This window comes from Amblyraja radiata, chromosome 16 (genome assembly GCF_010909765.2).
Source record: "Amblyraja radiata isolate CabotCenter1 chromosome 16, sAmbRad1.1.pri, whole genome shotgun sequence".
In the NCBI taxonomy this organism is placed as follows: Eukaryota; Metazoa; Chordata; class Chondrichthyes; order Rajiformes; family Rajidae; genus Amblyraja; species Amblyraja radiata.
The window spans coordinates 8207721-8232718 of record NC_045971.1 but is presented as its reverse complement, the minus strand read 5'-3'; the positions used below and the strand labels follow the sequence as shown (position 1 = coordinate 8232718).

The window sequence follows — 24998 nt, the reverse complement described above, 5'->3', positions numbered from 1 at the left end:
CCAGTATCAATGACTGTGAGCGTGGCAGATTGTTGTAAAATCCACTCGGTTCACGAATGCCCTTCGCAGAAGCAAATCTACCATCGTTACCGTACTTATATGTGACTCCCCACCCAACAATAAAGTTACATCTTCACTTCTCATGCGGTGAAGGCCAAAAACAAGGATGAATGTTGCCATTTACCAGGGATCTCCGCATCCCATGGAAAAAAGGGAACAGAGAAAACAGACAAGAATTTGGAAGCTGCAGCTTTGTAAACTGAACCTGACGGATTATTTCACATGATAACATTGCGCAAGTGGGGAGGAAACTAGCAAAACTAATCTCACTGGGGACTTACGCCAACGTGATGGAACATCAACATTGCAGCACTAAACTGGATTGGTTCTTCTTTTTGTGAATTGTACAAATGAAACGAAAGATAGAGGCCGTTGAAACAAGGATGGGTGGATGAAGTAAATATTGCTTCAGACACATGGGAATCTCTGGTGACAGATGAGGTTGACCTTTCCTTTAAGGAACGTAAACCTCTTTAGAAATGCTGGAAGTTTCCTTCGTATTCAGAATCTACTTTCATTTTTAAAGCAAGTGCCAGTGGGGAGGATGTGGGGAGACCCATCCTGCATGACATGGCGGTCAGGGGGAGGGAATCATGTCACTGAGATGAAGACTACTATTTCCAAGCTGCCTACTGCAACCGGGACAATGATACATAGAGCATAGAACAATAGGTGCAGGAGTAGGCCATTCGGCCCTTCGAGCCATCTAGTCACGGCTGATCACCTAAAATCGGTACCCCATTCCTGCTTTTTCCCCATATCCCTTAATTCCTTGCGTGAGAAAGAACTGCAGATGCTGGTTCAAATTGAAAGTAGACACAAAATACTGGAGTAAATCGGTGGGTGAGGCAGAATCTCAGGAGAGAAGGAATGGGTGACGTTAAGGGTCGAGAAATAAGAGGGATTCCAAGCATTTCACATATCTTCTCTACTCTGAAACCCCTTTGACCTATTTTCATCTTCATCCTTTGTCCGTCCATTTGCCAATCAACTGCCCCCCTCCCCTCACCTGTATCTCACCTTGCCAGGCTTTGTTTCCCCCCCCCCCCATCTCTTCTCCAGCTTCCCCCCCCCGACTATTGCAATCAGTCTGAAGAAGGATCCCGACCCAAAACATCACCTGACCCTGCACACATGCGGCCTGACCTGCTGTCTATTAAATTGAGGGGCCTCTGCTTGATCTTGGTTTGGGGGGGTCTCTAAAATTGAATTGAAGTCGGATCGGCCCCGTTGCAGGATGGTCAAGGAACAACACAAAGAGACTGTGGATTGGAGGGTTGCTAATGCTGTCCCACTTTTTAAAGAGAGGCAGGAGAGAGAAAGCAGGGAATTATGGACCAGTTTGCCCTTACAAGGGTGTTGGGGAAAATGCTGGAGTCAATTATAAAAGATGAAATAGCGGCGCATTTGGATAGCAGTAACGGAATTGGTCTGAGTTCTAACCTAGGGAGTTGCTGAAGACATGGTCTCCGTGGAAAACATCACTGGAAAGCCTGCAACCCTCGGTCTAACTCGGAGCATTACCCACTGACCCACAACTGACATTTCAATGATTTTCTTTAAAATATATGTTTGACATTTTATTGTCAGCTTGTTTAAAATGTTTTGATGCCATAATATAGCAGGATATGGGTGTTATGTGATTTCCCCCAAGTACACAGCCGATAGCATCAAGGAAATTTGCAATAATAAAGAATGATGTACCTGTGAACCCAGATAAAGGCCGATGGAATCTTGTCCTTAATGAGTATGCAGACAAAGTATGGCGTGGGTAATTTCAGAGATAATTGATTGATACTTTATTATCACCAACCTACATACACTAGGTACATTTTTACAACTTACCGAAGCCAAATTCCAGTACTCTACAGACCTTTAGAGAGCACATCTGTGGAGTGTGGGAGGAAACCGGAGCACCCGGTGAAAACCCACACGGTCACAGGGAGAACTACAAACTCCTTGCAGACAGCACTCGTAGTCAGGATTGAACCTGGGTCTCTGGCGCCGTAAGCCAGCAACTCTACCGCTGCGCCACTGTGCTGCCCCTAATCTGTTTCCCAGAGTTTGCCCATGCCCATGCCCTCTAAATGAAGGAAAGGGTGACCAGAATGGCATGGATGGGGTCGACACTTCATATTGCACCGGCAAGGCCACCAACGTAAACAAGGACCAGTCTCACCCTGGTCACTCCCTCTTCTCTCTTCCCCATCAGGCAGGAGGTACCAAAGTTTGGAAGCACACACCTCCCGAATCAGGGACAGTTTCTTCCCAGCTGTTATCAGGCCCTCTCACCAACTAGAGAGTGGTCCTGACCTTCCATCTACCTCATTGGAGACACTTGGACTCTCTTTAATAAGACTTTACTGGACTTTATCTTGCACTAAATGTTATTCCCTTTATCCTGTATCTGTACACTGTGGACGTCTGATTCTTCATGTAATCATGTGTAGTCGTTTCACTACAGATAGACACAAAATGCTGGAGTAACTCAGCGGGACAGGCAGCATCTCTGGAGAGAAGGAATGGGTGACGTTTCGGGTCGAGACCCTCTTGCTAGTCTTTTCACTAACTGGATAGAACACAGCAAAAAGCTTTTCACTGTACCTCGGTACACGTGACAATAAACCAAACTAAAAATAAATCATTAATTCCAGGGTCCATTGCCTCCTATATATTACCCGAGAACTGCCTCAGATTGTACTATTGTGCTTCACAGCTAGAGATATTCTTGAAGTCTACTCCTTATAGTAATATCAGAATCAAAGTTACGATAGGGATAACTCAGCTGGCAGAGCTGGTGCCTCACATTGCCAGAGAACCAGTTCGATCCTGACCTCAAATGCTCTCTATGTGGAGTTTGTACGTTCTCCCCATGACTGTGTAGGTTTCCTCCGGGTGCTCCGGTTTCCTCCCACATCCGAAAGACGTGTGGGTTTGTCGGTTGATTGGAATCTGTCAATTGGAGGAGGGGGAAAGATGTTGAAACTCACAGAATAATCTTCATCTTGTCGAGTCCACATACAAGATTAGAAGTTGTTCAGCCAGAGCTGAACACACTTCTCGGCATCTGCACACAATGGTGTCTGTCTTGTCGCTTCTTGTGCTTCTTGTGCGTGCTGGTGGAAAGACTGGTGGAAACAGGGCCGCGACGTGAACGCTCTTTCCTTGACCCCACAGAATAATGAAAGGCATGGATAGAGTGGATGTGGAAAGGATGTTTCCACTGGTGGGACAGTCTAGGACCAGAGGTCATAGCCTCAGAATTACAGGGCGCTCATTTAGTAAGGAGGTGAGGAGGAACATTCTTTAGTCAGACGGTAGATAATCTGTGGAACTCATTGCCACAGGGGGCTGTGGGGGCTAAGTCAGTGGATTTTTTTTTAAGGCAGAGATAGACAAATTCTTGATTAGAATGGGTGTCAAGGGTTATGGGGAGAGAGCAGGAAAATGGGATTACGGAGGCAGAGATCAGCCATGATTGAATGGCGGAGTAGACTCAATGGGCCGAATGGCAGAGTAGACTCAATGGGCCGAATGGCCTAATTCTACTACTATAACCTATGAAGATTAGAGGCAGCACAGTGGCGCAGCGGTAGAGTTGCAAGTTTCTCGAGTGTGTAGGGAGTGGATGCTAAATTGGGAATAACAAAGAACAGGTAAGTGATGGTCGGAGTGGACTCCATGTCTGAAGAAGGGCCACAACCCGAAACGTCACCTATTCCTTTTCTCCAGAGATGCTGCCTGACCCGCTGAGTTACTCCATCATTCCGTATCTATCTTCAATGGGTCAATGGGCCTGTATCCAGGCTGTGTCTTTGAATTCTATTCAATAAGCTCCCACAAATGGCTGTGCGATAAGAGCCCATTCATCTGATTCAGTGATGATGACTGAGAGATAAATATTGTTCATGATGAAGTCAGGAATCTTTCCCCAGCAAGGTTAATCCAGGTGAGCAGAAATTGAATTTGTCAGGGACCTGTCCGACCTGAGAGTTTGGTTTTGTATCCCACAGGGCTGGCACAGATACTCCAGCATTTCACACATTGTCTCTACTCTTACACCCTCTTGTCTTCTTTTCATCTTCATACTGTGTCTGTCCATTTGCCAATCAACTCCCCCCCCCTCCCCCTCACCTGTATCTCACCTTGCCAAGCTTTGTTCCCCCCCCATCTCTTCTCCAGCTTTCTCACCCCCCCCCCCCCCGCCTATTACAATCAGTCTGAAGAAGGATCCCAACCCAAAATGTCACCTGACTATTCCCTGCACACATGCTGCCTGACCCGCTGGGTTACTCCAGCACTTTGCATTTCTCACAAGGTTCCAGCGCCTGCAGTTCTTTGTGTCTCCCATTACCTTGTTCTACATGGTTCTGAAACCATCTTCTTCCCCTGGGCACTCAAGGCACGATGCCAGGACTGGCAGGGTGCCAGCAATATATAACTCAACGATCAAAATGAAAGTGAAGACTGCCAAGCGGCAGGAAGGGGATGAGATCGGCCAAGAAAAACCTAAAACTGCGAAAGAGAAGTGGTTTATGTGCAAAAGTTCCGACTTGGGAGGGAGGAAGGAGATTAAGTAACTAAAGCTGCTCTCGACTTAAATGATAAACGAGGGACGTTCCCAATGAAAAGATGTGGGCGGAGGGGGCGGTGGGATGAAGTGATTCCTGATTTCTTCTTCAAAAATTTGCTCATAAAGATAATCAAACATAGAACCTAGAAAAGTACAGCGCAGGAACATGTGGTTTGGCCCTCTGTGTCGGTGCCGAATATTGTGCCAGGATAAACACACACCACAACAGAGTCATAGAGTCATACATCACGGATACAGGCAAATTCGGCTTTACTCATCCAAGCAACTCATCCAAGGTACTCATCCAAGTTTCTCCCATTAGCCCGCATTTGACCAACATCTCTCTAAACTTTCCTATCCGTGCTCTTGCCAAAGTGTCTTTTAAATGCTGTTCTAATACCTGCCTCAACGACCTCCTCTGGCTGCTCGTTCCGACACCCAACACCCCGAGTGAACAGCCCGCATGTCTGAGGGTAGTGGGTATGTAGTGCGGGCTGCCAGACCCGGTAGTTTTCGTTGCCCCTCGGATTCCTATTCAATGTTTAGCACATGTAGCAATGAACTGCAGATGCTGGTTCACACCGAAGATAGACATAAAGGTAGACAAAAGTGCTGGAGAAACTCAGCGGGTGCGGCAGCATCTATGGAGCGAAGGAAATAGGGTGATTTCACAAAAGGTCACTGGAGCGTAGATCCGCACCCACGTGACCGAAAATTTTAACTGGAGTACATGCGTCACTTCGGTACATGTCAGTGAATGGTAAAACACGTGCACAAGAACGCCATCAACTTGCAGAGCTATAGATGCTTGAGCTGCAACCAAATCTGCTTTAATACTCTTCTTGTTGCACGTGCATGGCGTTCTTGTGCACATTGTCTATCCTGCTCACAGTGGGTGCCCAATCAGGATTGTTGACATCATTCCATGCTGCAGGCTTGTCTGTTATTAGATGATAAATAAATAAATAAGTAGTTTGGGTGATTGTGCAGGATTTAAACAAGAAACATTGAGAAATATATTTTGGCAAATAATAAAATGTCCTGCTTTTGTCCAACAAACAGCTGACAATTATCCCATTCCTTAGCTTGCATCTCAGTAAAATTTATTTCAAAACGCATTGATAGTTTACGATTATTTAAATGGTAAATGGAGCTTCAGAAGCATTTTCATTTTGCATGTTAAAACCCACCTGAGAACCATGGGCGATTTTGCAATTTTACTGACGGATTTTTAACTTTTTAATACTTTTCATATAACAAATGAATAAAGATAAAAAGTCAATAATGCCTTACTTTTGATGAAATGCAGCGAGCAAACGCGATAATTCCCGATATTTTGGATCTTTAAATCTCCACGGCAAATGTCCGATAACAACTTCCGCCGTTTTGACACCTTCAGCTCCCTCTTGAATTTACCTTAGTTTCTATCTTTTTTTTGGACTGTAAATTTAGGTAGCTGTGCCTCACGGTCACCCCGACTGGCACAGTAAATTGCAGCTCAAAAACTGGCCGTTTTCGATGTTTTTACCGGGTGTGAAAGTGCGTGTTTTCCCATTCACTAACATGTACCGGAAGTGACGCATGTCCTCCAGTTAAAATTTTCGGTCACGTGGGTGCAGATCTACGCTCCAGTGACCTTTCGTGAAATCACCCTATAGGCAACGTTTCGGCCCGAAACGTTGCCTATTTCCTTCGCTCCATAGATGCTGCCGCACCCGCTGAGTTTCTCCAGCACTTTTGTCTACCTTCGATTTTCCAGCATCTGCAGTTCCTTCTTGAAGATAGACACAAAATGCTGGTGTGACTCAGCGGGACTGGGCAGCATCTCTGGAGAGAAGGAATGAATGACGTTTCGGGTCGAGAACCTTCTTCAGACCTGCATAAAAGATTCTGTGCATTCATCTCATTAATCCACCTCATGGTTTTATACACCTCTGTAAGATCGTCCCTTGTCCTCCTGTGCTCCAAGTAATAAAGTTGTAGCCGGCCCGACCTTTCCCTGTAGCTCAGTCCATATTATGGCATTTACAGTGTACAACATTTACATATCTGCTATGTTGCTGCAAGTAAGAATTCCACTGTTTTTTTCTGTACATATGACAATAGAACACTCTTGACTCCAGACACTTGAGAACTGGAAGACCGGCATGTTTTAGATTAGATTAGATTAGATTATTTAATGACCACACAGTCAAGCTGGTGGAATTCAGGTTCAGTACAGGATGTTACAAGGTAGGCTGATTCCCGTCAAACATAACATAAAACACAACATCATACAATATACAGTACATGCATGGGGAGGATATGTGCTGTTATCATAGTGTGTTCAGAATTCGGATTGCGTGTGGGTAAAAACTGTTTTTAAATCGAGATGTCTTGGCGGACAGTGAGCTGTAGCGCCTTCCTGATGGCAGCAGGTGGAAGATGTGGTGAGCTGGGTGGGAGGGATCAGAGATGATTTTCTTCACCCTTGACACAGACCGTTTGTGATGGAGTGATTCTATTGATGGAAGGGGAGTGCTGATGATTTTGGATGCTTTGTTAACTATGCGTTGTAATTTATTACGGGAGTGAGTGTCTAAACTGCTGAACCAGATTGTAATTGATGAAGTGAGCATGCTTTGGATGATCTAAAACCCGTCAGACTGGGGGTTTTAAACTGAACTGGGGTTTTAGACCAAACCTTTCCCGACTGTTTCTTCTTCAGAATGATTGCAGGGGAGAGCAGGAAAAAAAAAAACTGGAAGTGGGAAGAGTGAAGCGGATAAATCACAGCCAGCAACACATGACCTCAGGCGATGGGATTCCCTGATAGGCAGATTGTTGGACAAAGGCTAAAGATAGAAACAGGTGTGAAGAAGGGTTCTGATCCGAAACGTCATCCATCCTTTTTCTCCAGAGATGCTGCCTGACCCACTGAGTTACTCCAGCACTTTGTATCTATCTGAGGAATAGTTGATCTCCTGCCCTGAAGGACAATAAAGAAACATTTGGGTTTCTACAATAACCTAAAGAGAACTGAAGAGGAGGGAGCCGGCAACAACAGTCCTGAGGACCAGGGCCGTTAGCAAAGTGGACCAGGGTCGTACCCTCCGCGTCCTGCAGGTGGCGCCCTCGGGCACAAAGATGGCCGGGAGAAGATAGGGACATTGGTTCCTTAAACAATCCAGATGAAGTAGACAGCTGGAGGTCTTGCAGCAGCGTGGGGCCCACCCAAAGATTGTAGAGGAGCTCCTCTATAATCTTTGGGCCCACCTAGATTGGACACCGTTCCACAAGTCCTAGCGCGTGGACAGGAGTTTGGAACTTTGGAAATGGCGCCAAGTCTGGCGACTTGAAAAATAATTGTGTTTTGCACATGACAATAAAGCACCACTGCGCCACAATCTGTTATTTCCTGGCCACTACTACCGATCGTGACATTTGAATGCAATGAAACCTCATGTAGTCTCATGGTCATTACCACACCCTCCGGGAAGCCATTACAGTAACCACTAAGTCATCGTAGGCTAGGAGAATCTGAATGTAGGAACTCATATGAGCATTTCTTGAAAAGGATCGTCCAGCTATTTGTCAAAATTCTACAGTTAGATCAACTAAAATGAATCATCTACTTTTTTCCCCCTCTGTTCTCACCTTATCACACTGGCTCCCAACTAAAATGCCCTGAATTTGATATTAATAATAATAATAATAAATTTTATTTAATGGGCGCCTTTCAGACATCTCAAGGACACCTTACATAGTAATCGGAATAAATATTGTCTTACTTGTCTTCAGATCTCTTTGGTCTCACCCTTCCATTCCTCTCTAGCCCCCACACCTATTCCTATCTGATGGTGTATTCAAGAGAGAGTTAGATATACAGTGCATTCAGAAAGTATTCACACCCCTTCACTTTTCCACATTTTGCCTTATTCTAAAATGGATTAAATCTTTTTTTTTTATCATCAATCTACACACAATACCCCATAATAAAAAAGCAAAAAGTGGTTAGAATTTTTTGCAAAGTAATTACAAGTAAATAACTGAAATATCACATTTACATAAGCATTCAGACCTTTTACTCAGGACTTTGTTGAGGCACCTTTGGCAGCGATTACAGCCTCAAGTCTTCTTTGGTATGACGCTACAAGCTTGGCACACCTGTATTTGGGTAATTTCTCCCATTCTTCTCTGCAGATCCTCTCAAGCTCTGTCAGGTTGGATGGGGAGCGTCGGTGCAAGCTATTTTCAGGTCCCTCCAGAGATGTTCGATTGGGTTCAAGTCCGGGCTCTGGCTATGCCACTCATGGACATTCACAGACTTATCACGAAGCCACTCCTGCGTTGTCTTGGCTGTCTGCTTAGGGTTGTTGTCCTGTTGGAAGGCGAACCTCCGCCCCAGTCTGAGGTCCTGAACGTTCTGGAGCAGGTTTTCATCAAGGATCTCTCTGTACTTTGCTCTGTTCATCTTTTCCTCAATCCTGTCTAGTCTCCCTGTTCCTGCCGCTAAAAAAGATCCCCTCATAGCATGATGCTGCCACCACCATGCTTCACTGTAGGTATGGTATTGGCCAGGTGATGAGCGGTGCCTGGTTTCCTCCAGACGTAACACTTGGCATTCAGGCCAAAGAGCTCAATCTTCATTTCATCAGACCAGAGAATCTTGTTTCTCATGCCTTTTGGCAAACTCCAAGCGGGCTGTCATGTGCCTTTTACTGAGGAGTGGCTTCTGTCTGGCCACTCTACCATAAAGCCTGATTGGTGGAGTGCTGCAGATATAGTTGTCCTTCTGGAAGTTTCTCCCATCTCCACAGAGGAACTCTGGAGCTCTGTCAGAGTGACCATCGGGTTCATGGTCACCTCCCTGACCAAGGCTCTGCTCCCCTGATGGCTCAGTTTGGCCGGGCTGCCAGCTCTATGAAGTGTCCTGGTGGTTCCAAAGTTTTTACATTTAAGAATGAAGGAGGCTACTGTGCTCTTCGGGACCTGCAATGCTACAGAAATTGTTTTACACCCTTCCCCAGATCTGTGTCTCAACACAATCCTGTCTCGGAGGTCTACGGACAAATTCCCTCGTCTTCATGGCTTGGTTTTTGCTCTGACATGCACAGCCAACTACAGTGGGACCTTATATAGACAGGTGGGTGCCTTTCCAAATCATGTACAATCAATTTAATTTACCGCTGGTGGACTCCAATCAGGTTGTAGAAACATCTCAAGGATAATCAATGGAAACAGGATGAACCTAATCTCAATTTTGAGTGCATTAGCAAAGGGTCTGAATACTTATGTAAATGTGATATTTCAGTTATTTCTTTTTAATTGCTTTGCAAAAATTTCTAAACACCTGTTTTCGCTTTTGTTTTAGGGAGTATTATGTGTAGATTGATGATTTAAAAAAAAAGAATTTAATCCATTTTAGAATAATTCTGTAACGTAACAAAATGTGGAAAAAGTGAAGGGGTCTGAATACTTTCTGAATGCACTGTAGCTCTTCGGGCTAACGGAATCAAGTGATATGGGGAGAAAACAGGAACTGGGTACTGATTTTGGATGATTAGCCATGATCATATTAAATGGTGGTGCTGGCTTGAAGGGCCGAATGGCCCACTCCTGCACCTATTTTCTTTGTTTTCTATGTTTCTATGTCTGTAATCCCCTCCAGCCCTATAACACCTTCCTATCCCTGCAATTGCTTCCAACCCATCAATGGTACTTTGGCATCAATGGTGGCAAATCTCCCCAGTACCTACACTCCTCCCTCCCTCTGCAATTCCCTCCAATCCCTAAATCCGTGCCTACCTCAGCAATTCCCTGCAACCTCTATCTAAAATTTGATTTATAAATCTCTCCTTGTCTCTTTTTTTTTCCCTTTAGGTGAGTCCTTGAAATTTGTTTCTTCCTCCAATATAGTTCTTCTTATCGAGTCCACACACAAGATTAGAAATTGTTCAGCCAGAGCTGAACACACTTCTCGGCATCTGCATACAATGGTGTCTGTCTTGTCGCTTCTTGTGCTTGCTGGTGGAAAGACTGGTGGAAACAGGGTCGCCAACACTGGCATTGAAATGCTAGTTGTATTTGTATACCATCCAATTTTAGTTTAGATACAGCGCGGAAACATGCCCTTTGGCCCATCGAGTCCATGCTGACAAGCAAACACTATCCTACACACTAAGAACATAGAAAATAAGTGCAGGAGTAGGCCGTTCGGCCCTTTGAGCCAGCACCGCCATTCAATATGATCATGGCTGATCATCCAGAATCAGTACCCCGTTCCTGCTTTCTTCCCATATCCCTTGATTCCATTAGCCCTACGAGCTATATCTCTCTTGAATGCATCCAGTGAATTGGCCTTCATTGCCTTCAGTGGCAGAGAATTCCACAGATTCACGACACTCTGGGTGAGAAAGTTTTTTCTCATCTCAGTCCTAAATGGCCTACCCCTTATTCTTAAACTGTGACCCCTGGTTCTGGACTCACCCCAACATCGGGAACATTTTTCTCGCATAATTACAATTTTACCGATTCATATTGTGAGTGGAACCCGAAGCACCCGGAGAAAACCCACCCAGCACCCATAGTCAGGATGGAACCTGGGTCCCTGGCATTGTAAGGCAGCAACTCTACAGCTGCACCACCATGCAGCCCTAATTCTCTCAAACCTATTCAAAATTCCACAGCATGTAAAAATAATATGTCAACTTTTCAATTCATCGACATGAATGCCTCAACTTTCATTTTGATCTCTGTAAATTATTTAAAACATTATAAAAATAAGGAAATGGTTACTTCCTGTTTGCTGTCTGTCAAATTCTGATCAGCCCCAGCATATCTGCTTCTGTTGAAATACAAAGCACTCACACCCTTACTTTATGTATGCAACAATTTAGGAAATTGAGTCTTATCGAGTCCACATCACAAGATTAGAAATTGTTCAGCCAGAGCTGAACACACTTCTCAGTATCTGCATACAATGGTGTCTGCAACGCTTCTAGTGCAAAGCGGTCGAAAGATTGGTGGAAACAGGGCCGCGACATGAACACGCTTTCCTTGACCCCAAGAAATTGAATTGACATCGGAACAGAATTAAGCCATTCCACCCATCGAGTCTGCTCCGCAATTCGATACCTGATTTCCCTCTCAACCCCATTCTCCTGCTTTCTCCCAATAACCATTGACATGGTTACTAATATGGAACCTACCAATCGCCACCTTAATAATCCCCAATGACTTGGCCTCCACCATCGTCTGTGGCAATTAATTCCACAGGTTAACCACCATCTGGCTAAAGAAATTCCTCCTCAACCTATCTACAAATTTTAAAATCTTGTCGCTTCTTGTGCTTCTTGTGCGTGCTGGTGGAAACAGGGCCGCGACGTGACCATTCTTTCCTTGACCCCACCAATACAGTTAAATCACTGAGATTAGATGGTTATCAGTCCAACAGTAGATCCGTTCAGCAAGATCTCTGTTCTAAAATATCAATTTTCAGACAGTAAGCTTCCACAAACAACAGTATGATTGCACCCAAGATATTTGTTATAGGTGTTAAATGAATGTTTTTTCCCTACCCCTTCTTTGGAAAAGTCAGAGAGGTAGTCGTACACTATGGAAACAGGCCCTTCGGGTCCTGCGACTCTGCCCGGCTCGGCCTGCGGACTCAGGAGCTGCGGACTCCGGCTGTGGGAGGCGGCTGATCTGGAGGTCCGGGCCGCTGAGGAGGAGGATGTTCACCGTCGGGGTTCGGCGTCGGCGTTCTACCAGCCCGGCGTGAGGGCCTGAACATCGGGCCGCCCGGGGCGGCGACTGCGGGTGCTAGGAAGGCCTCGACCACGAGTGAACATCTGGAAGAACGGAGGGGAGGCTGGCTGGACTATGGTGCCTTCCTCACCTTGGTGCCACTGTGTTATGTTGTGTCGTGGACTTTCAGTGTTTGTGCTTTTTTTAAATTGTATTTTATTTTTAATATGTTTTATTATTTATTATTATTTATTTATTTTTATTTTTATGATACTGCCTGTAAGGGAAATTCATTTCATTGTCTCTAACTGAGACAATGACAATAAATTTGAATACAATACAATACAATACAACTTGCCCGTGCAGACCAAGATGCCCCATCTTGTGTTGGAGATGTCCAGGTGTTGTGGACCATTTGATCTCTCTGATAGGGGAGACAAGACTTGAGTCATATGGCAGACAACCTTTCTTCACTGCTACAACGGAGCATTATCCCGGGTTTTAGTGTTTTGGAATTTTGAAGACTACCACCAATTCAGACAACAAAACCAATTGAAAGTTGAATTCCATCCACAAAACTGTCAGAGAAAGTCCGAAGAAGCATCCCAATCTGAGGATGGGTGAGTCTGAACATCAGTCTGAGGAAAGGTCTCGACCCGAAGCGTCACCTATTCCTTCGCTCCAGAGATGCTGCCTCACCTGCTGAGTTTATCCAGCATTTTTGTCTACCTTCGATTTTTTCCAGCATCTGCAGTTCTTTCTTAAGCAATCTAAAACGTTGTCTGTCTATCCATTCCCTACACCAATGCCGTCTGACCCTCAGCACTTTGTTTCTTTGCTCAATATTCCAGCATCTGCAGTGCCGTGTGACTGGAGAGAACGTCATGATCTGATTGTACAATCTTCCAACACAAAGAGCAAATTAGACAGGGAGATGTCAGAGTTGGGGCAACAAGATAACTCAAGTGTTAGATATCTCAGAAAAGGTCTTTCACCTGAAATGTTAACACTATCTCTCATTATAGTTGCTGCCTGACCTGTTGCGCATTCCCAACATTTTCTGTTCTTTAGTTTAGTTTGGTTTTAGTTCAGTTTAGTTTTATTGTCACGTGTACCAAGGTAGAGTGAAAAGCTTTTGTTGCGCGCTAACCGGTCAGCAGGAAGACAATACATGATTACAATCGAGCCGTCTACAGTGTACAGAAACATGATTGATGGAATAATATTTAGTGCAGAATAACGTGCAGTAAAGTCCGATTAAAGATATCATGTATTTCCAGCATCTTTTATTGTCATTTATAACAGAGGAGGGCATTCCACACATTGTGCCTCCGCCAGGCTGTGGTAAGAGGGAAGATAGACACAAAAAGCTGGAGTTACTCTGCGGGACAGGCAGCATCTCTGGAGAGAAGTAATCGGTGACGTTTCAGGTCGAGACCCTTCTTCAGACTTCTTCAGGTTAGAGGGACTGGCCACAGAGTCATTTAACCCCTGCCATCGGGAAGAAGGTGCCGGAGCCTGAAAACGCTAACTTCCAGGTTCAGGAACAGCTTCTTCCATACAACCATTTGGCTTTTGAACACTACATCCTCAAATAAGCTCTGAACTACAGAGACTATTATTGTTATCATTGCACTATCATGTTTTTTTTGTGTACATATGTGTGCGTGTGTGCGTGTGTACGCAGTGGGCAGGTGCTATAGACCTGCACGGGAAGGTAGACGCTCCCGCCCCCACGAGTCTCGGGCAGAAGGGGCTCGTCAACCTGGGATGGCAGTCCATCTAGGAGAGGGAAAGCTCTGATTTAAATCCTCCACTGCCTTGTGGCCATATCCAGTCATGGAAAAGGCTCCAGGGGTAAACCTCAAGAAAATCCGGAGTCGGAGCCCCTAAGGCAGTTCGCCGTTGTCTACAACCTCGCTCTGGCAGCTCCTCCAACGGCGCTGGTGCTAAACTGTAACGGCCCTGCTGTTCCTTTGGATCGATTAGCGACGTGGAGAGGGGGGGGGGACGTGCTGCATGGGCAACAGCCTGTCCTCCATATGACATTGATCGCCCAGGCTTGCATCTGACCACACATCACCTGCAAACTAGGATGCCATGGTCACCCATGGTCAGTCATGACAGAGAGGGGCCTACTATATAATATAATATTTATATGTGTGTGTGTGTAGTTAGATTTAGAATCCTCTGTCCAGGGGATAAGCCTGCGTTTGTTTGTTTGTTTGTTTGTTTGTTTGTTTGTCCGGTGAAGGCGCTGTGACTTTTACTTTGGCTGCGATGCTCCTGCAGCCCACCGGGGGGCAGCACAGGCAATGGGGGGGGCAACAGCGGCTGCCCATTGGCTGATGGATGCCGCGTCACGGCCGGGCTCGCTACGGATTGGACAAGAGGCGGTCGCTGTGATTGGTCCGCGCTGTGGGCAGCGTCTGATTGGCCGCTGGCGTCAACGTCCGGACCAATCGCTGGCGGCTTGGCGGCGGCGGCAAGATGGCGGCGGTGAGCGGGAGGCTGGCGGCGGCGGCGGTGGCGGCTCGCAGAGGTGATGGATCGGCTCCCCGTGCCCCCTCTAAGTCTCTCCCCCCCCTCTCTCCCTCTCCCCCCCCCTCCCTCTCTCCTCTCTCCTCTCCCTCTCCCCCCCCCACCCTCTCTCCTCTCCCCCCCCTCTCTACTCTCCCCTCCCACTCTCCTCCCCCCCCCTCTCTCCTCTCCCCCCCTCTCTCCTCTCCCCCTCCCTCTCTCCTCTCTCCCCCCCCTCTCTCCTCTCCCCCTCTCTCCTCTCCCCCTCCCTCTCTCCTCTCCCCTCCCACTCTCCTCTCCCCTCCTCTCTCCTCTCCCCTCCCTCTCTCTTCTCCCCCCCCTCTCTCCTCTCTCCCCTCCCTCTCTCCCTCTCCCCCCCCTCTCATACCTCGCTCGCCCCCCCTCTCTCCTCTCCTCTCCCCCCTCTCTCCTCTCCCCCCCTCCCTCCTCTCCCCCCCCTCTCTCCTCTCCCCCCCCTCTCTCCTCTTCCCCCCTCTCTCTCCTCTCCCCCCTCTCCCCTCTCCCCCTCCCTCTCCTCCTCTCTCTCCCCCCTCTCTCCTCTCCCCCCCTCTCTCCTCTCCACCCTCTCATCCTCTCCCCTCCCTCTCTCCTCTCTCCCCCCCCTCTCGTCCTCTCCCCCCCTCTCTCTCCTCTCCTCCCTCTCCCCTCTCCCCCTCCCTCTCTCCTCTCCCCCCCCCCCTCTCTCCTCTCCCCCCCTCTGCCCCTCTCCCCCCTCTTCTCTCTCTCCCCCCCTCTCCCCTCTCCCCCCTCTCTTCTCTCCCCCTCCCTCGTCATCCTCTCCCGCCCTCCCTCTCCCCCTCCCCCCCCCTCTCTCCTCTCTCCTCTCCCCCCCCCTCTCTCCTCTCCCCCCCACTCTCCCTCTCCCCCTCCCTCTCTGTCTCTTCCTCTCTCTCTCCCCCTCCCTCCTATAACCTCTGTGCACCAACATCCCCACCCCCAGTGTCCACCACCTCGTCCCCCACACTCCCTGTGACCCGTCATAGACGACTCCTACCCCCTGTGCCCCTTCCGCCCCCTGTGCCTCGACACAGATGCCTCCCACATCTGGGCCCTGTGTGTACCGTCAACCCACCGAAGTGTAGAAGAGCAATTTAAAAAGAAAAGCAGCACAATCAGCTGCAGATGTTGAAATTGAAGCAAAAACAGATGAACAGGCCCTTCGGCCCAATTTGCCCACGCCAACCAAGATGCCCGATCTACACTGCTGCTTTTCCATGTCCCATGATTTGTGATGTGCCTCAGAAGTTGGTGCTGGGCACAACGCTGTTTGACATGTACCTGTGTTGATGATTTGTATGAGAATATCCAAGACATAGTCTGCAGTCTCTGCCCTCTCCACCTAGTTTCTCCCTTTTCTTGGTCCTTCCATCCCATTACCTTCTGGAAATAGCTATGTTTAGCGTCCCACAGAGCTTATGCTCACTGCTTGATAGTTTAAGAAACTTGATGTGCAAATATTTAGCTTCCCAAGCAGTTTGCTAAGTTGAAGGGTGCTCTTTGTTGTAAAGGGTGGCTTCCATTCCAAGTTGTCGTGCGTCATGGATCTAAAGCAGTGACCCGCCATCGCAAGCCCATACACATCCTGCGGCAGAAGTTGTTGGCTGTCACGGAATATATGCCTCCAAACCCTGCCGTCCCAGAGAGGTGCATCAAACCTTGGGAGCAAGATGTTCATGAGGTGAATATATTTAACGGGTCATGCATTTTTGCTTTATTTAACATTTCTTTCCTCTGCGATGTGCAAACTTTTGGAGACAACCTTAAATATAATCTTGAAATTCGTTAAAAAAATCATTTATTTCATGTAGTTCTCAACCGTGGCTGCGTATATCTATTCTTGATAAAGGGCAGGTTTTTCAGTTGATAGACACAAATTGCTGGAGTAACTCAATCAATCAATCAACCTTTATTGTCATCTTGCAAAGCAACAGTTGTACAGTGCAAAATGAGAAGACGTTTCCCAGGGAATACCGGAGCATCGCACATGAAACTTAAAACATTTCACACATAATAACTGTAAAAACAATCCAGTCCCTGATGAACAGCGGGACAGGCAGCTTCTCTGGAGAGAAGGGATGGGTGACAATTCAGGTTGAGACCCTCCTACATCTGTAAAAGGGTCTCAACCCGAAACCACCCACCCATTGTCCCCAGAGATGCAGCCGTCCCGCCCCGCTGAGTTACTCCAGCATTCTGTATTTATCTCCATTGTAAACTAGCATCTACAGTTCCTTCCTACAGATTTTAAAGTTTGTAGATATGTTGAGGAGGAATTTCTTTAGCCAGATGGTGGTTAACTTGTGGAATCTATTGCCACAGACGATGGTGGAGGCCAAGTCATTGGGTATTTTTAAAGTGGAGGTTGGTTATAGGGAGAAAGCAGGAGAATGGGGTTGAGAGGAAAATCAGGTTTCGAATCGTGGAGCACTCGATGGGTGGAATGGCTTAATTCTGTTCCGATGTCTATTCAATTTCTTGGGGTCAAGTCACGGCCCTGTTTCCACCAATCTTTCAACCGCTATGCACAAGAAGCGTTAGACACAATTGTGTGCAGATACTGAGAAGTATGTTCAGCTCTGGCTGAACAATTTCTAATCTTGTGATGTGGACTCGATAAGACTCAATTTCCTAAACTGTTGCATACATAAAGTAAGGGTGTGAGTACTTTGTATTTCAACAGAAGCAGATATGCTGGGGCTGATCAGAATTTGACAGACAGCAAACAGGAAGTAAACATTTCCTTATTTTTATAATGTTTTAAATAATTTACAAAGATCAAATGAAAGTTGAGGCATTCATGAAAAGTTGTAATATTTTTTTTACATTCTGTGGAATTTTGAAATAAGTTTGAGAGAATTAGGGCTGCATGGTGGTGCAGCTGTAGAGTTGCTGCCTTACAACGCCAGAGACCCGGGTTCCATCCTGACTATGGGTGCTGGGTGGGTTTTCTCCGGGTGCTTCGGGTTCCACTCACAATCCAGAGCCGTACAGGTTTGTAGGTTAATATGAATTGGTAAAATTGTAATTATGCGAGAAAAATGTTCCCGATGTTGGGGGTAGTCCAGAACCAGGGGTCACAGTTTAAGAATAAGGGGTAGGCCATTGAGGAAAAACTTTCTCACCCAGAGAGTTGTGAATCTGTGGAATTCTCTGCCAGTGAAGGCCAATTCACTGGATGTATTCAAGAGAGAGTTGGATATAGCTCGTAGGGCTAATGGAATCAAGGGATATGGGAAGAAAGCAGGAACTGGATACTGATTCTAGATGATCAGCCATGATCATATTGAATGGCGGTGCTGGCTCAAAGGGCTGAACGGCCTACTCCTGCACTTATTCTCTATGTGCTTAGTGTGTAGGAAGGATAGTGTTCGCTTGTCAGCATGGACTCGGTGGGTCGAAAGGCATGTTTCCACGCTGTATCTAAAATAAAATCGGATGGTATACAAATACAACTAGCATTTCAATGCCAGTTGATGAATAATTATCACTAGTCAATTACATTCGCCTCATCTCACTCATTTTTAGTGAATGTTACAGGGAGAATAATAATATTATTTCAAACCAGTGTTTATACTTTCAAATTGCTGAAATTGTACTGATTCCATTGAGAAAATGCTGCAGATGTTATGGAGGGTTTAAGAAGGAACTGTAGATGCTGGAAAATCAAAGGTACACAAAAATGCTGGAGAAACTCAGCGGGTGCAGCAGCATCTATGGAGCGAAGGAAATAGGCAACGTTTCGGGCCGAAACATTGCCTATTTCCTTCGCTCCACAAATGCTGCTGCACCAGATGTTATGGAGGAGCAGGTTAACACTGACAACAGCTTCCTTATCTCTGCATTTTACCCTGAATGGACTGCTGACAAAAAATGCTATCAGTTACAGAGAACAATGATGTTGAAAGCCGACTTGTAATCAGCCTTTATGATCAGCTGCTGATTACTTGCAATAGGATCTGTCCCTGCTGTGCGTATTGTAGCGTTTTTGCTGTTTCTTTAGTCGATGAGACAGTGTATAATAATGTTTGTATAAATTTCTCTTCCAGCCATCTATCTTGGAGAAACTGATACGGCGAGATGTGGAGTTCACATTCCAAGAGAATAAAATGATAGCAGTTTTCCAGAACAACAACATCAATTCGGAGGACCTGCGGCTTCTTCGACATCGATTAATGAAACACGACATCCGCATGAAATTTTTCCCAAATCGGGTCGGTGTTATGTATTTCATTCTGTTACTGAAGATATTCGTGCGGTACACTGGCGTAACCAGTAGAGCTTCTGCCTTACAGCGCCAGAGACCCGGGTACGATCCTGACCTCAACTGCTGTCTGTGTGGAGTTTGCATGTTCTCCTTGTGACCTCGTAGGCTTTCTCCAGATGCTCTGGTTTACTTTCAAATCCCAAAGATGTGCGGGTTTGCGGATACATTGGTCTCCAGTATGTAGGGAGTGGACGAGAATGTGGAATGACATAGAACTAGTGTGAATGGGTGATCAATGGACAGTGTGCACTCGGTGGGCCAAAGGGCATGTTTCCATGCTGTATCTAAACTCTAAACATTCGTTTAGCTGCGCCTAAATAGTAATACTTGTTTCCCAGGACCCTAATTGAAAATTCCCAATGATTCCTCCTTAATATATTTCCTCACTCTTCCAGAAAGTATTAGCTCTTGGGGGATACATAACTCTCCTCTATTTTGCCAATGTGGAAGTTTTCCATTTGCAAACCTATTTTGTGGTCTGGGCTGAAAATCACTCCTGCAGAAGGGTGAACATGGTGCTAATCCCATCTATGGTTGTAGCGTCAGTTTCTGAAGAAATGTATTAAAGAGTTCATGGGACCTTGCTTCTGGCACTGTATCCATTGGGAGAATAAGTTTAGTTTTACTTTTGTTTATTATCGTCATGTGTATCGAGGTAGAGTGAAAATATTTTTTTGTTGAGTGCTGTCCAGTCAGCGAAAAGGCTATACATGATTACAATCAAGCTGTCCACAGTGTACAGATACAAGATGATGAGTATAACATTTAGTGCAAGATAAAGTCCAGTAAAGTCTGATCAAGGTCATCAATGAGCTAGGTGGGAGGTCAGGACTACTCTCTAGTCGACGAGAGGACGGTTCAGTTGCCTGATAACGTCTGGGAAGAAACTGTCCCTGAATCTGGAGGTATGCATTTTCAAACTTCTGTACCTCTTGCCTGATGGGAAAGGGGAGAAGAGGGAATGACCGGGGGTGTGACTCGTCCTTGATTATTCTGCTGGCCTTGCTGCGGTAGCGTGAAGTCTAGATGGAGTCAATGGTGATAGGTGATCACTGAGAGAATGTGCAAACTCCACACAGACAGCATGTTGATCAGGATTTAACCTGGTCACTGGAACTATGAGGCAGCAGTTCTACTTGTTACGTTACAGTGCTACAAACTATTAAAGTAAAAGCAAAATGTATGGTGCTTAAATATTACAAACCTATTACAGTATAGATCCAGTTTACATCTTATTTTACCTCCAACTATTTCTGTCACAGGTTATGCGATCATATCTAACAGACACCAAATACAAGAACCTGCTGCCTTTGTTTATTGGTCGCAATATCATTTTTGTCAGTAAGGAGCCCAAAACAAAAGAGATGCTTCAGATTGTGCGCAGTTCAACTCAGATCAGCTTACTGGGTAAGAACTGTGTTAAAGCAGTGGCAGAGATGGACACAATCCTGAACCTCTTGCTTTTATTATTTGTTATCTATAAATTGTGAATGATCCATAAAGTTAATTTCACATGTTTCATTATATTGCATGTTTAGTTTAGTTTAGAGATACAGGTCCAGCAATCCCCGCACAATAACACAATCCTACACACATTAGGGACAATGTACACTTATACCAAGCCTATTAACCTACAAACCTGTACGTCTTTGGAGTGTGGGAGGAAACCGAAGTTCTCGGCGAAAACACATGCGGTCACGGGGAAAAGGAACAAAAGTCCGTACAGATAGCTTCCCATAGCTGGGATTGAACCCAGGTCTTTGGCGCTGTAAGGCAACAATTCTACCACCGTGCCACCCAGTTCTCTATTACAAGGCTCTGCTCTTCATAACAGAAAATGATGTATTCAAGCTCCGCCTTTGTAAATTACATGCTTGTTAAAATGCGTATAATTGTAGAACCTAATTTGAGGCAGGACATTCTTGCTGTTGAGGGAGTGCAGCGCAGGTTCACGAGGTTAATTTCAGGGTGGGCAGGACTCTCATATGATGAAAGAAAGGAGCGACTGGGCTTGTATTCACTGGAATTTAGAAGGATGAGAGGGGATCTGGTAGAAACATATAACATTATTAAGGGATTGGATACTCTAGATGCTACCTATGTTCCCGGTGTTGAGGCAGTCCAGAAGCAGGGGCCACAGTTTAAGAATAAGGGGTAGGCCATTTTGATCTGAGATGAGGAAAATCTTTTTCACACAGAGAGTTGTGAATTTGTTGAATTCTCTGCCATAGAAGGCAGTGGAGGCCGATTCACTGGATGCATTCAAAAGATAGTTAGATGGAGCTCTTAGGGCTAGCGGAATCAAGGGATATGGGGAGGGCAGGAACGGGGTACTGATTGTGGATGATCATCCATTGAATGGCCTACTCCTGCACCTATTGTCTATATATCTATGTATCTAATCCAAACTATCTTAAGGACCAGTGACTTCCATGGAAAACATAAGCAATTGTTGAAGATTTCGTCTACTTTTGTTGTTGTTGTGTTTTATCACTGACTGCCCTTGCCTGTCATGTGCTTCGCAAATTAGTGGTGTCAAGATATAAAGTGCATTTGAAGGTTTACATTGATTTTGTGTTTGGCTTCCTGATCATCTTCTCTTATACATCTAGTCTCTGGAATCGATATTTAATTGACTGGTGAAGTCTTGTCTTTGAAATGCACTCCTCAGAGAACAAAGCAGTCGGTAGTAATTTATTCAAATATAGTTGAGACGTGGCACATCAAGAAATGTTGGGATACTGTGTGCAATTTTTTGTGACAAAACAGAGATAAGTGAAGCATTATTGAGCAAAATGTGGTGACATTGTAATTTGGATCACGTCCATGCTTGTGATCCTGGAACATCTTGTTCTAGAAATTCTCCTCATCTTCAAATACATTCTTGGCTTCACTCCTTCCCATTTCCGTAACTCTTTCCAATCTGATGAGATCTCTGTAATCTTCCAAAATCCAGTCACTTTGCCACTCCTAATTAGGAATGATTGACAACTTTGACTGCTGCAACTGTATTCTCGGCATTCCCCTTCTTGCACCTCATTATTTCCTTCCTTTAATAAGACCATAAAACTCAACTGTTTATGAAGTTTTTGATCGCACTTTGCTATCTTCCACTGAGACCTTGTATCAAATTTTGTAGCGGAATACACTCCTTTTTAGCGCATTGTGATGTTTGATTTATTTGATTCGTTTAATTTCGAGATACAGCGTGGAAACGGGTCCTTCTGCCGTCGAGTCTGCGCTGACCAGCGATCCCCGTACACTAGCGCTATCCTACAGACAAGGGAATATTTACAATCTTTATCGTAGCCAATTAACCTACAAACCTAGCATGTCCTTGGTGTGTGGCAGGAAACCGGAGCACCCAGGGAAAACCCACATGGTCATGGGGACAACATACAAATTTTGTACAGACAGCGCCCGTAGTCAGCATTGAACCCAGGTTTCTGGCGCTGTAAGGCAGAACTCTACTGCTGCTCCATCTCATTATTATGATAAATACATGCTTCCTTGTTTGTCCTCATGTTTTCTGTCCCTGTTGTAAACCTGCGGAAATCCATCGCTATCATAAAATAATTTCAATGTCAGGATCTGGAGGCCATTATGTTCATGTCTGGTGATTGCACTGTGTGCTTCCTCCGCAGGTGCTTGTATTGAAGATGCCCTCTTCAGTAGACAGGGAGTGGTGAAATATTCCAGGCTGCCAGGAATGCAGGTGATCCGTGGGGAGGTAGTAAGTGGCCTGACTCAGATCACCTCTCAGACATGCCAACTGCTGAACAATGGACCTATGCTTCTCACTAACTTACTGGAGCAATACTTGAAACAGCAGAGTGAGGCTGTCACTGGACAGAAAGAGTCTGCAACGGTGGAGCAGAAGGAAACGCAGGAAAGTCAAGGATCTTAATGCACCCAGAACATTAGGACAAAAAGCTAAGTTTGAATCTCAAAGTTTTAATACTGATAATTAATATTGAATATTAGTTGCGATCCTCCATCTGTGTATGTTCATTTTGTAGGGTTCAAACGTGGATTGAAGCAGAAAAAAAGTACAAATATGTCTGTTTGCACTCTGATGTAAAGGACTATTGAGTTATTGGCAGACGCAACAGTCTTGTGGCTCCAATCTTTTCAATAGCCTAATGTATCATCAGAAACAGGTACGACTCTTTGGGCGCCTACTCACGACCATAAAGGTGTAACCCCGACACGTTGCCGAAAAAAATCGTGTAAGTGGGACAGGCCCTTTATATGAACTTGGATCCCAAGATCCCTTTATACATCAATGCTGTTAAGGGTCTTGGCCTTAATTGTATATTTTCCCCTTACATTCAACCTCGGAAGGTGCAACACCTTACACTTGCTCGGATATATCCTGCAGTATACTTTGGCAGTCTTCCTCATTGTCCGCAAAGCCACCAACCTTGGTGTCACCTGCAGACTTAACAACCTGTCTACGATTGATTAATGACTCAGAGTAGAGGCTACAAATTTAAAAATAAGGCTGGATATTTGAAAGAGTTGGAAATGTACAACAACATTTGAACTGGAAACCACATTAATTTTTCTCAAAAAATATTCCATATTTTTGGAGTTTGTTTATGTTGCCATCCAGTGTTTTCTGTTATTATTTTATTTATGATCCGATGGACATTAATGAACATTCTGCCATGAACTGGTTATGCAAATGTATTGTTCTACACTGTTGAAATAAAGTGTGAAACCTAGTGAACCATATTAAGTGTCTTGTAGGCTGTGATTGTGTTTCACGATCGGTATAAATTGACTGACTTTTGGTAATTGACTTCGGTAATGAACATGTTTAAAATACTTTGCAAAAGAACTAATAGTGCACTTCAGAGAGAAAGATTCCCGTATGTACAGATGTAGAGCGGTCTATTTTGTGCACTGGTTTTGCCAATCAAAATATTGGGTGGATGTTTGATTTCTTTTTGTGCTGTGTTTGATTATCATAAGTTCTAGGAGCAGAATTTGGCCATTCGGCCCATCAAGTCTACTCCGCCATTCAATCAGGGCTGATCTATCTTTCCCTCTCAACCCCATTCTCCTGCCTTTGCCCCATAACCAGTGACACCTGTACTAATCAAGAATCTGATGTTGAAGATAGGCACAAAATGCGGGCCAGGAAGCATCTCCGGAGAAAAGGAACAGGTGATGTTTCTGGTCAGGACCCGAAACTTCACCTATTCCTTTTCTCCAGGGATGCAGTCTAACCCACTGAGTTACTCCAGCATGTTTGTGTCTACGGTATAAACCAGCATCTGCAGTTCCTTCTTAAACACTGTGTTTGATGCTGTGCTGTAATTAGCTCAATGTTTACACCCTCTCTCTTCCATCCCACATCTTCCTTGGATAGACAGAGGATAAGTGAGGCATGCTATAGTTATTATTATCCAGACTCTCCAGAGTATACAGGTGGACATTGAATAAAAGCTATGATTTTCTGCTCTGCTTTTATAACAGTAATGGGAGAACAATGTGAATCTCCAGGGTCTGAGCAGCTGCATCACGGTGTGATTCAATGCCCTGGGGTAATGCAGGAGGAAATAAGAAGACAAATCATACCTTAAAATTAGACACAAGGCACTGGTTTACAAAAGAAAAAGGCACAAAGTGCTGGAGTAACTCAGAGGGACAGGCAGCATCTCTGGACAGGTAATGTTGGGAACGTTCTATCAGCCCTGACCCGAAACGCCATCTATCCATGTTCTCCGGAGATGCTGCCTGACCTGCTGTGTTACTCCAGCACTTTGTGTATCTTCTTAAAGGCCTTGCTCCAGCTGTCACCGTGCACTGTAGAGTGGCTTTCAT

The 24998-nt window shown here is 45.3% G+C and overlaps 1 protein-coding gene and 1 long non-coding RNA gene across 2 annotated transcripts; both read left to right on the top strand.

Moving 5' to 3' along the window:
- The first annotated feature begins 1212 nt into the window (after nucleotides 1–1212).
- LOC116982325 lies at nucleotides 1213–14505 on the top strand. Its single transcript, XR_004414421.1, has 3 exons — nucleotides 1213–1245; nucleotides 4052–4057; nucleotides 14493–14505. It is a non-coding gene; the product is annotated as an uncharacterized LOC116982325 (long non-coding RNA).
- Nucleotides 14506–14827: 322 nt separating this feature from the next.
- Nucleotides 14828–23903, top strand: mrpl10 (mitochondrial ribosomal protein L10). The gene is made up of 5 exons (XM_033035028.1): nucleotides 14828–14903; nucleotides 16411–16580; nucleotides 18949–19113; nucleotides 20429–20573; nucleotides 22811–23903. Exons 1-5 carry the CDS (start codon nucleotides 14852–14854, stop codon nucleotides 23071–23073), a joined length of 795 nt encoding a protein of 264 aa, XP_032890919.1. The 5' UTR covers nucleotides 14828–14851; the 3' UTR covers nucleotides 23074–23903.
- Nucleotides 23904–24998: the final 1095 nt, after the last annotated feature.